The 13,148-nt window shown below is 40.7% G+C and overlaps 1 protein-coding gene across 1 annotated transcript in view; it reads right to left on the bottom strand.

Annotated features, from left to right (window-relative positions):
- CACNA1E (calcium voltage-gated channel subunit alpha1 E) overlaps positions 1–13,148 on the bottom strand; it is a 360,216-nt gene that overhangs the window by 35,780 nt on the left and 311,288 nt on the right. The window contains exon 39 of the mRNA XM_066623540.1: positions 2,256–2,352. Coding sequence (XP_066479637.1) covers positions 2,256–2,352 — 97 coding nt within the window. The remainder of the gene's footprint in view (positions 1–2,255; positions 2,353–13,148) is intronic.

Below are 13,148 nucleotides of genomic sequence, written 5' to 3'. Positions count from 1 at the left end.
GTGCCCTCTCATTCATTTGGGGGCAAGAAACAGCACTTTAAAAGGAGAGACAGCTTTGGGGGACTTCTGTATCTCCTATTCAGAGCAATTTTGTGTTTTTTGTTTTTTTCCAGCTTTGTTGAATCTCAGATCCCAGAACCTTTTTTGACTTTCTGATAAACCTCATACCCAGCTACATCCTGGCGCCCCCTTTTTGAGTTTTTAAAAAAGAGATTATGTTTGGCAGCATGATTGCCCATGCAAAGGTTCCAGCTTATCTGAGGTTGAGGAGGGTGGGGGGAGAGAAAGTGTAAATGGAGAGAAACCGATGACCAAGGCAGGAGTGGATGAGGTCATGCTCCTTTTGTCTGGGGGAAGGGGTGGGACGGGACTAAAATGGCCAAATCCACTTCCCAGAGAGTATATATTGCTTTGTATATTCTTATGCTACCCCCTTGCCACACCTACCCACTCTGATTCTGGGGACTTCTGGAAGCATTGCACACCCAGAATTGGTAGGCAACATTCAAACCTGCATACAAGACATGCAGGTCATGCATACAAAAAAAAAAATGGGCTGTGTACTTCCAAAAGTATGGGAATAGGACTGCAAGTAAGTTTGTTCCACTCAAACAAAAACTTTTAGGATCTGGGGCTCTGAAATTTTTACTGCATCCTCAGAGCAGAATACACCCAGCTTGACTGTCTTTCCAGAACTGAGCAGCGCACATTCTCCCACCAAGCTGCAACCTCCTCTTATATCATGTATGCCAAGAACCAGGTCTAGAAACTCCTTCAGGACTATCACTGTAGTTTGAGGGACCATTGAATGCAATCAGCAGCCACACTCGCAGGTAGGCAAATATCGCAGGACCTTCTCTAGCGCAAATTCATTAGACAGTGCTTCCCACCTTTCAGGCTGCATGAGCACTTCATGCAAGTTTTAAACCAAAAGCCCTACCAAAAGTATTTCAGCTGGTGAGATTGTTATACTTCTATAGGATGAGACCTTCATCCTCCTATCCCTGAACACCTATCAGTCAGCAGAGTCGAATGCGTTTTGTACATCTGCATATTCTTTAGAGTATGTTCCCACTCTCCCCATGTCATTCCGAACTCTCTGCCAAATGAAATATCTTTTGTTTAGAACTGGCATGATTTTATCTTTTATTCGAACAGCTTCTGTCAATTACGTACTACAAGCCTTCAGCTTCTAACTATCAGACAGAAGAGTTGTGTGTGACGTGAAGCATTGAATGACCTTATATCACCTGGTCTTAGTCTAATAAAATAATCTGTATGGTTTACTAAATGGGTATAATGCCACTGGCACATCTAGCCCATTCTTGCCTACTGTGACTGGCAGTAGCAGTTTTCCAAGGACTTAGGCAGAAGTAAGCCCTGCTACCTGATTCTTTTAACTAGATATACCAGGAATGGAACCTGGGACTTTCTGCATGAGCAACCACTGAACTCCGGGCCCTCAATCTGTTATCTTACATTAGTACATTATGAAACAAATGTAACTATTCACCCAAGCTGAACATGCCTTGAAAAAGATGAGTCCTAGGGTTTCTTCTTCCATTATATCACAACAGTGTTTCTCAAACTGTGGGTAGGGACTCACTAGGTGGGTCACAAGCCAATTTCAGGTGGGTCCCCATTCATTTCAATATTTTATTTTTAATTGTTGCTACTATGGTATGTAACTGCATTTGGGGAAATGTTACACATCTGTACGTTTAACAGGCTACCGTGTATATGCTTTTAACAACAATAGTAAATGGGACTTACTCCTGGGTAAGTGTGGGCAGGATTGCAGCCTAGGATTGTTAAAAATTTTCCTGCTTGATGGTGTCACATCCAGTCATGACATCACTTCTGGTGGGTCCTGAGAGATTCTCATTGTAAAAAGTGGATCTCAGTGATGAAAGTTTGAGAACCACTGTATCACAGTACAAATGGTTCATATTCTTTTATCTTCTGGATCTATACTAAAGATGACTGCTGTGCTTTTTTCACTGATTCTCTGCCTGTAGTGATGATGCTGCCATTGCAAACTAGCAGTGAGTAGTGTGTTGTACATGCACTGTAGAGTGACAGTTAAACACTTAAACGAAGCAGTTTCCCTTGAAATCAAATCATCCTTGACCAAATTAAACAGCTTCCTATTTTATTTTTTACTGGAAGTTCTCCCATCCACCCACCCATCCCATTTAAGCCTTTCCCACTTTTCGTTGATCACTAGCCCATAGAGGAAAGAAGTGTTGTTCTACCTTATAAGCAACTTTGGAAGGACATCTCTTGCCGAGGCCTAGTGGTGGGGACATGAGAGTCAGCATTTCATACATCTCAGTGTAATGGATGCGGCCACTGCTCATGAAGGGGAAAGAGGACAAAGGGAACGGGGAGGACGATGCAGAGAAACGAAAGGAGAAAAAGGCATTCCCAGGGACCAAAAGAATCAACATGAAACAGAATATTGGGTACAGAAGAGAGAGAGGGAGAAAAAAAAAACAGACAAAACAGGAAGAGAACAGGAAACCCATTAATCAATGCAAATTAGACATGAGAGCCTGCACTGGTGTGGATTTATAGCACCCCTCACACAGACCCAGGAACACCACAAGTATGAACCACCTGTCTTTCTGGATCGCTGCTTCTACTGCTGCTTTTTTGGACGAGTCCTTCTTGCAGATATAGCCTTTGCCTCACATAGTTCCCAGGGCTGTGTGCAAGTGGTATAAATCAAGATACACAACACTCCAACAAGGGGTTATTCAGGATATGGTGATGCACACCTCAGCCAATGAGTGGAACCAGAGCTGTTTCCTTGACCTCAGCAGTTCCTTTCTTTTCCACCAAGTCCTATGATTCATGTTGTCAGATAACCCGTGGCTGAAGTGGCATGTAACACCCCACTCTGGTAATGTCTATGCAATCAGAAAGCAGCATCTTGCATAGGAGGGCAGTGAACCAGTGGTCACTTTTCAAAGGAGCATGTCCAGTGGCTTCCATCTAGTTGTGGGGATGGAGCACTTTCCCACCATGCACTGGTGCAAAGGCATGCTAAGTGGTGGAGAAAATAAAACCAGGAAGGAAATTCTACATGCCATGCTCTCACCCACCCACATGCGACTTCAAGTTCCACCCAGTTGGAGTTTAAAGAGTCTCGGCAGAGGCAGCTGTTTTGCCTTCTGAGGTTGAGGATTCATTTGGGCTCCCCCATTTCCAAAAACAGCAGTTATGGTCATGACCAGGGAGGTATTTCTTATTTCTCTCATTAAGTGTCTGACCTATATTCAGTGTTTAATTTATAAAAAGTACTAAGGTTCAAATTGTTTGAAAGTCACATTTTCTGATTTGAAAACTCTATTCCTTGAACCAGTAAGTAGGGGGATTAGTGGGACTGAAGGAAGACTTCTCTCCATTTTCTTTTCCTAAGAGCTTCCTCTTGCTTGCTTCTTGGAACAGCTCTATGGAATTTGGGAGGAAAGCATTCCAGGCCCTTGGCATAGATTCTGCTGCTTGACATACTCAAGCCTGACCTTAGATTAAACTCTGTGTTAATACACTGCCACAAGATTTCCTCACCTTATCCCATATGAGCAGCTTTGGGTTGTGCCTTGTAAAGTCAGTTCAAAGTTGTCCAAAAGGCTCCCCTCTTATTTTTATTCAGACAAACAAGGACACATCAAGATTTAAACACTGGACTGTTCTTCAGGTGTTAAAGTCATACCTTCTTCAAGAGCATTATCAATTCAATCATAATGTTGTAACTATACTGTATACAAGTATTCAACGGTATACAAGTATTCTTAATAATATTAATACATTATGACATCCTAGGCCCCTGGGTGGGGCCCGACCAGTAATTAATGCCAAGTTCAGCTAAAGAACAGGCAGCTGTGATATGCAAGAAATAACAACAACTGTGTTGTAACTGCCCTTACCATCTTGTCTTTTGTAATGCACAATTATTTTGCAAGTTTTCCACTCAATTTTTCAAATATTATCTTCTCTTCTCCCTGCTTTAAACTTGTCTTTATCCAGTATTTCTAGGATGCCCTACCAGCGGATGATACTTAAGGTGCTTAGCAAATCATTAAACCTTTTTTTTGTATGGAAATCTCTTTAAGCAAGGAAGTGTGACTGGTCGATGTGCTTCTATATGCCAGGACAGTTCTGGCCTTCTAACTCTCTCTCTCTGGAAAATTTCTGGCTTCAAAGTAAGATGGATAGTTTTAAACTTCATTCCTTTTTCAAGCTCTGTAGTCCCAAGTGCTCACAGTTGGACATTTCTAGATGAGAATTAAATATAATTTCGCGGTGAGCAAATCAGAGCTCTGAGATCTTGCAGTAAAACCTTGCAAGGAAAAGAATGGTAAGGCATGAAATGGAGTTCAAAAATGGCTCCAGTTTGACTGGACCTTCAGAGCTACAGAATAATGCTGAATATTAAAAGTTTGCTTCTTCAGAATTATATATAATCCAAACTTAGTGAAAATTTGGAAGAGTAGTAACATATACACAGGAAATAAAACATGTAATTGCCAAGATGTCTAAAGATCTTTTGTTGGCTGTTGTTGATTAGACAAGTGGTTGGTCCCTGAATGGGAACAGTCAAGTATTTATTTATTTATTTATACAGGTATTTATAAACCGCCTTTCTTTGGTTGTCAGATTTCTCCTCAGACTTTAATCCAAGGCGGTTTACATAGGCAGGCTGTTCTAAACCCCCGTAGGGATTTTTATCTCTACGTATTGATGATCCCTAAGTATTGATGATGTCTTCTAAAGACTTCCTCCCAGTCTAGGCACAGCTTCAAAGTAGTGAACGCGGCTAGAAGGAAGTGAGGTGGCAGCAAGGTGGCTAAGTTTGCAGACGACACCATACTTTTCCAAGTGGTGAAGACCAGAAGCAATTGTGAGGAGCCCCAGAAGGAACTCTCCAAACTGGCAGAATGGGCAGCAAAATGGAAGATGTGTTTCAGTGTAAGTAAGTGTAAAGCAATGCATATTGGGGCAAAAAAAATCAAAACTTCTTGTATAGGGTAATGGGTTCGGAGCTGTCTGTGACAGATCAGGAGAGAGAACTGGGGGGAGGGTGGACAGCTCGATGAAAGTGTCAACCTAATGTGTGGTGGCAGTAAAGAAGGCCAATTCTATGCTTGGGATCATTAGAAACGGTATTGAGAACAAAATTGTTAATATTATAATGCCGTTGTACAAATCGATGGTAAGGCCACACCTGGAGTATTATGTCCAGTTCTGGTCACCACATCTCAAAAAGGACATAGTGAAAATGGAAAAGGTGCAAAAAAGAGCAACTAAAATGATTACTGGGATGGGACACCTTCCTTATGAGGAAAGGCGACGGCGTTTGGGCCTCTTCAGTCTAGAAAAGAGGCGCCTGAGGGGGGACATGATTGAGACATACAAAATTATGCATGGGAAGGACAGAGTGGATAGAGAGATCCTCTTTTTCCTCTCACACAACACCAGAACCAGGGGACATCCACTAAAATTGAGTGTTGGAAGAGTTAGAACAGACAAAATAAAATATTTCTTTACTCAGCATGCGGTTGGTCTGTGGAACTCTGCCACAGGAAGTGGTGATAGCACCTGGATGCCTTTAAAAGGGGATTGGTCAAATTTCTGGAGGAAAAATCCATCACATGTTACAAGCCATGATGTGTATATGCAACCTCCTGATTTTAGAAATGGGCTATGTCAGATGCAAGGGAGGGCACCAGGATGTAGGTCTCTTGTTATCTGGCATGTTCCCTGGGGCATTTGGTGGGCCGCTGTGAGATACAGGAAGCTGGACTAGATAGGCCTATAACCTCATCCAGTGGGGCTGTTCTTATGTTCTTAAGGTAACAGTGGGAGAAACAAAGAGCACTGGAGAACTTCCATTTACTTTCACCTGGGCTGTTGACCAAATATGCTGCTGCTGAGAATACATAGGAATAAAAAAACAAAGAATGACTGGGCTTTAAACTTTCCAGATATTATTATTATTTCTCATGACACAGCTGCTGGTTCTGTAGCTAGCATAAGTTACTAGTTGGGCCCCAATAATAAATAATAATAATAATAATAATAATAATAATAATAATAATAATAATAATAATAATAATAATAATAATACTTTTGCACAGTTAGGTAGGTGTTATTGACTGGTTTGTTTTATCCATACATCAAGTCCTTCCCAAGGACCTGGAATGCCTGATTTTATCCTATAAATACCGTCGCAAAATGTAAGTTGTTCTCAATAATGCTGCTTTATGCAGTTGATTGATGGTAATTTCTGTGGCCCCTACGCTGTTGAGGTGCTCTTCAAGGTGTTTTGGAATAGCACCAAAGGCTCCAATCACCACTGGGATCACTTTGATCTTCTTCTGCCACAGCCTTTCAATTTCTACTTGTAAATCTTTGTATTTTGTTGTTTTTCCAGCTCTTTTTCTTCCACTCTGCTATTCCCTGGTATTGCTAAATCAATGAATTTGACTTGTTTTTCTTGACTACAATTGTGTCTGGTGTACTGTGCAACAGATGTTTGTCTGTCTGTAGTCAGAAATCTCATAATATTTTATCATCTTCAACAACTTTTGTGGTCCCACCGGTTTTTGGCTACAGGTGAGGAACGGTGACCTTTGCCCCTAGACCGTAAAGTCATTTTAATACTATAGCATTACACCATGGTAAAGAGCAGCTTGATACCATTTGTGCAAAAGGTTAAAAGTCTGGTTAAAAGCATAGAAATACAGAGAACAAGGACAAGTTGCTTGAAGAAAATTATTTTTAGAAGCTGTTTGCTAGTTTCACAGAAGTTACACACATTAGAGTTTAGAAAGGGAGTAGCAACTAAGGCAACAAGAAAGATTCTGTGCTCCTTCTTGGCAGAGCACATCATGATGCCAGGTGCCAAGACTCACTTGTTTATTATTCTAAGTTTTCAAAAGAAAGGAAAATATATATGGGGACATATGTTTACAGCCTTTGCCTTAAAGTATAACCAACATATGGTAGTGATTAGAAGAAAGTCTTAAAGAATAAAAATGCTTGATTTTAAAGAAGTGCTAAGAAAACAGACAGAAAGAAGTAACATCCTTATCGGATGGCGAGAATGTTCTTGGCAGACAGCTGCAGGAGACGAATTTAGAAAAGAATACATTTGACAAGATAACCAGGACCATCCTTAAGAAAGAGTCTGTTGTTCGAATTGCAACTGAGATGAAAAGAGGGGGCAGCAGGGTTGCGTCAAATAGTTTGCCTGGCATGTAATGTCTGAGGAAGGTAAATGGGAGAAGAATTTCTTAAAAAGAAATCACATATGCAGAGAAGGTTTGGCTTGTTTTATGTTAAAATACATGAAAAATCACAAGAAGCTGGTTGAAGCCTTAGCTCAAGGTGCTAGGCAACCACAAAAGGGAACAGGTCACTTATATGCACCACTATAGAGCCCTCAATACCAAAGTACTCAAGGTAACTAGTCATAATAGTCATATAGAATTATATAGTAAAACTGTTAATGAATGGGCTTTCGGATGAGGCAAAACTGAAGTGTCCCCTAAATGACTGCTCACCAGATGTGCTAGAGGGAATTTCTAAATTTTTACTTTTGGTGATTTCTAAGCCTTCTTAATGTAATTTGTCAAAAATGTTGATATTTTATGTTGAACTGTAAATGTTTTATTAGTAATTTAGTATCTTAACTCCGTTTTTGATAAACGGGATTAGGACTAATTATGTTTGCTTTTATGATTTCTCTATCTATGCCTAATAAAGATTCATTCATTCATTCATTCATTCATTCATTCATTCAAAACTGTTAAAAGGAAGTTTAAAAAGATTTTGGTTTGCAGAGGTTTGCAGAGGGCCCACAGAGATTTACTAAAACCAGGAGAAAAGATGCAGAAGAGATCAGAGGGGTGGCTCAAGTAAGGCCATCCTAATTAAGGGTTTGAAAGAAATATATGACAATAAATAGGTTAGAAGTTCTGCCAAATTAAGGTCTTCACACCTGTGTTTAAGTGTTTGTGTGTTTTCTTTATTGAGGATAGTACAAAAACCTATTTTCTCAAAAAAGTCCCAAATTAGATTGATAAATGTGAGTGGGGGTCAGTGCTCGATGGAATGATGTTACAGCGAACCCTACTGGTTTTGAAAACTTTTGGAAATTGTGTAATTTTGGCAAAGTTTTAAGATGAAACCCCACCTGTATTTAAATGAGCCAATCAATGGTTTTGCTCACTTGTTGCCCACCTATTTACATACATCTTGTATGTAAATAGTATTTTAGCTACATTCTATTAAGAGTTAGCCCCATTTATGATGTCAAACTTTCAGCAAATGAGAAGTCTAGATTTTCAGACAAAGGATTGTGTGGTATAAAAGTTAAGGACCAGTGTTCAGACGGGGTCCATGCTCTGGACATGAGTCCCGTGGACCAATTGTATACAATTCAATAAACCTTCATGCTTGTGTACTGAGTCGTTCTGAGTTGCTTATCTAAGTTGCTGATTGGCCTTGCAACACATGTAGCTGTATTTTTTACAGATGTTCCAGCATATCATTGTTGCTACTTTGTCATGCCTTTGCTTGTAGTCTGCGCAATCTTTTTACAGCAGCTAATTAGGTGGTCCACTGTTTCATCGGTTTCTTTGCAGAGACAGCACTTGCTGTTTGTTGTCATTTTTTCAACTTTTACTTTTATTGCATTTGCTCTTAATGCTTGTTCTTGTGCAGCCATTATTAGGTCCTCTGTTTTTTTCTTCAGGTTGCCTTTTTTGAGCTACTGCCAGGTCTTGGGTGATGTCTGTTTTTCCAATAATATCTCAAAATAATGCTTTATTATTATTACCGTTGTGTGTCGCTTAGCAACTGGGTGTGGACCTGCACCTGTCATCAAGTAAGGTGTGACGCTATACGAAGCCTTCGAGGACAAGGGGAAGCTGAGCTGCCCTCGCTTCCTGAGGCTTGGGGGTGTGTGTGCAGGGACCAGGGGCAGCGTCATATATGCTGCCCGTCGTTGGTTGGACTGTGTCGCAAAGCAACACTCACCTGTACTATTATTATTATTATTATTATTATTATTATTATTATTATTATTATTATTATTATTATTAAGTTTGTTTATATACCACTTTTCATCAAAAAAATTCACAAAGCAGTTTACAGAGCTGCTAATATCTAAACGGCTCCGGGTTCACAATCTAAAAAAAGAATGCAGAACACCACCATCAAACACCCATCAGAAAAGACACTGTGCTGGGGCAAAGAGGGACTCTTCCCCTGCTAAATATAAGAGAAGCACCAATTGAGAAAGTTTAATCTGGTCTACAACTGTGTGTGTGCGTACAGGCGTGTGCCATTAGTGGGAGACTTCACCTGAATCCTAAGGATAGTGATTTTGAGAGTTTGCAATAGTACAATTCAGGATAGCGGGCACAAATATTCCAGCAGGTTTACAAATGGGCATCTGAACATAACTGAACAAGTGACAACTCTGTACTTTCTCTCCATTGTGTACTGTTTCTTCTTAATCCTTAATTCTGTATTTACACCCATATCAATTAAATACCAAGAACAATGCACATTTATAACAAAAAATATGCCCCCACAGAGGGCTCTGATTATGGAAGCCAAGATTATGCCTTCCAAATGTCCTCTTTGTGCAACAGGAGACAATCAACCCATAAAAGGTCAAGGAACTCTAGTTCCTGGATAATGAATTTCTTCATTATATTTACACCCCAGTTTTCAGCCAAGAGTGGCTCCCAAAGCTTACAATTAAAATCCACACAAAGACGCAATTATAATAGGGAAACATGGGGATATGCATGAATTTGAGTTTGCTTTCATTTAGGCAGATAATTAAAAACCTCTTGCCCCATCTTTCCCTGGGTATAACAGCTGCTGGTTCTGAGAGGATGTGGATCTCTTTAAACTCGAAAGAAAGCAACACCGGTTCCCTTGTGAGGTGAAATAGTGGCAGAGCAGAGGGGAAAGGAGAGGTTTTATGGATGTGTCCCTACTGCCGGGTTGTGGCTGGGGATTGGGAGGCAAACCTTGCACGCCACCCTGTAGGGGCAGTTCTCTCCCAGGCCCAGAGGAGGCGAGATCACCCGTACTATTTTGTACATATCCTTATACAGGATCCTGCCACTGGAAAGGAAGCACAGGTGGGTTAATTGGGCTATTCAGGAAACGGGGAAGAGTAATAAAGTGTGTAACAGATGGCACCAGAGAGGAACATCTTTCTCCTTCTGCCTCCTGCTAGGAAAAGGCTCTGAATAGTCATCCCTGTGATTTCCATCCCTGTGAAAATACATCTATTGCCTTCTCTATTCCAAGATAATCCCACAGAGAAGGTCTACCTAGTTTTGGGAAAGTTACATCCAGTAGTGACACTCTTGATCCCATTCGGTGCAGCAACATAAGGTTATCAAAGGGTAAAAATGATCCAAATCTGAGGCTGGGATAAAGTGACAGTGAATATCAACCTGTATCTGACCCAACAGAATAAGCCACCAGGAAATGGTTCTGTTTGGTCAGCTATTTAAAAACAGGTGTGTCCGTCCCCCCCGTATCCAGGGGGGAATATGCCCCCTCAGATACAGAAACCACGGATAAAAGGGAACCCTTCAAAAAGGTTCAAAAACCCACACATCAAGTCTCCATCATGCCAGTTACTTATCTGCTTGTGTTTGCAGCCTTCTTGTTGCTGTTTCTGGGTCACACTGCTTTTTGTTGACTGCAGAATGGATGTAGGAAGCACTCACTGGCACTCAGAGGAAGTGAGACAGAGAGCTGAAAAGAACGCAGTGCTTATCATAGAATTCAAAGAGCTTAGTGTTGCATTCTTTTCAGCCCTTTGCTTTGCTTCTTGTGAGTGCCTGTGAGTTCTTTCTGCCTCCATTTTTCAGTCAGCAAAAAGTCAGTGAGACCCAGGAACAATGACAGAAAGGTTGCATACACAAGCAGATAAGTGATTTACACAATGGGGGGCACAATGGTGCATTTCTGAACAGTGGATAATTGAAACTGCAGATACTGGAGTCAAAGATGTGGGGGGGGGGGGACGAATATACATAAGGAAAGTGATGTGTAGAGAAATGAAAGAATTGCCCACAGTTGCCCAGTGGGTAAAAAGACAAGCTTAGGCTTCAAGCATGTTGATTTCCAGAATTACACAGAATTGTGCACTAATGCCACAGTCTAATGGCATTCTGCTCCTCATAACTAGCTACAGATTCAAAGTTATTATAGTGTGAAAAATGTATTTAACAAAATTAAAGACTGAGAAAAGGAAAAAAAAAACCAAACACCTCTACTGGCACATACAAGGAGGCAGAGACAACAATTTTTCTTACTTGGCAATCAACTTGACTTTAATCTCCTTACTTCCTTTTCTTACTTCCTTTCTTACTTACTTCAATAGGTTTCCAGCTATTTCATAATTTTATATTTCATAGCTGGAAATGATGCTTTTGCTTCTGTGTGCAGAACTCATAGGATAGTGTAAGTCTGTGACAAGACGTATTCCTACTTAAGCCAGTTTCCTCACTTTGGCCCAGCTCTCAGTAGTACTGCGCCTGTTTGGCTTATTTAGCACCATACTGTGGGTAGGGTTTCTGATAATGGAATGCTCCTCAATACAAAGAGAAATTTCCTCCCTCCATGTAGAAAATATGGTGACTTTTCAGGTATTTTAAAGGAGCTGCAAGATTCTATTTTTAATAGAAGTCGGTTGTAACATGTTCCTAGTTGAGATAACTCTTAAATAGTAACAAAGAGCCTGACCTAGAAAAATGGAACTGCTATGCCAAAATGCAACCATTCATCAAGCAGTTTGAAGCAAGACAAACCAGACATTTTTAGTTTCATCCCTTAATACCTTAAATACTTCATTGCTACTTCTAAAATTCAGTTGAAAGCTGCAAGGAGCAGAACTGGGCAACACATGCACATCTGAAAACTGAAACAACACTCTCAAAGGATAATCATGTGAAGCAGCTTTTGTTGCGCTTTACCATTTCAGGCTAAAGGCAGGGGATAACATTTGATTTATCCCTACAGAGGAGGGAAAATCTTTATTTACATATACAAAAGCAGCACGTTCGTGAGAAAAATTCAGGCCTAGCCTTGTTCTTGGTGTGCCAGTTTTCTGTATATAGTGTTCTAGATTAAGAGAGAAAGAAACAGTCAAACATGCAACCCTTCCCAGCTTGCTGTTGAATATGGCAGAGTTCACAAGATTTGCCCTGTAAGATTCTCCTGTTAGTGCATTTCAACTCTGATTCCAAAGGTGATATTCAATGCCAGTTGTTCTCTCCAAACCATGCTTTGTGTTCTCTTAAAGCCTTACAGAATGTCACTGAAAACAAAAGAGGAACCCAGCCAGGTTGAAAATGTACGTGAGTAGGGCAGGCCAAACCTGATGTGGTTTATGCCAAAGCATGAGATGGGTCGGAGAAAAGGCAATGTCCTTCATCCCCTCTGCTGCTTCCTCCCTCCAACCCAGGTCTACTTCCTGCTCACACACACACACAAAACAACAACAGAGAGAAGATCCACTTCACTACCACCTCCCTTTGTTTCTTCCTTACAGAGTCTGTTTAAATTTAAAGGGATTGCGCAAGGAAGTAGTGAAGGGAACCAACCACTTCTGTGGCTCCCTCCTTGTCATTCCATTAAATAAAACAGAAAATGCAGATATGCTGGGAATTTTCAGCATGACCTACACTTCCTGTTTTATCATGAGGATCATGCAGAATGAAGCTGGGCTAAGTAGCTCTTTTCCCCCCCTTGGTTGTGGGGGCAGAATCAGACAGTAGCATTGGTTCAGCTGTCCCTGTTTATAAGATTACATCATGAACTGGTCATATCAGGAGAAGAGCCATTTGGATGAATTCACAGAAAGTAACCAACTTAGATATCACTTCAGGTAGGTGAGATTTCAGTGTTTCAAGAGCTTCAGAGATGACCCAATTTCTTTCTCAAATCTGTGAATAGTGATATAGATTTTAAAAGGCACCTTGCCAGACAGGACTCTAAAAGGTGACCCAAGGCAGTCTCAAGTTCTCAGATAGAAATTTTGGATCCAATAAGATTACTTATGGTGCCAGACAGTACTGATGCCAGTTCAGGCGAGAACATCA

The sequence above is a fragment of the Tiliqua scincoides genome, chromosome 4 (genome assembly GCF_035046505.1).
Source record: "Tiliqua scincoides isolate rTilSci1 chromosome 4, rTilSci1.hap2, whole genome shotgun sequence".
Classification (NCBI taxonomy): Eukaryota; Metazoa; Chordata; class Lepidosauria; order Squamata; family Scincidae; genus Tiliqua; species Tiliqua scincoides.
The sequence above is the reverse complement of the archived record's forward strand: the minus strand, read 5'-3'. Positions and strand labels throughout refer to the sequence as shown.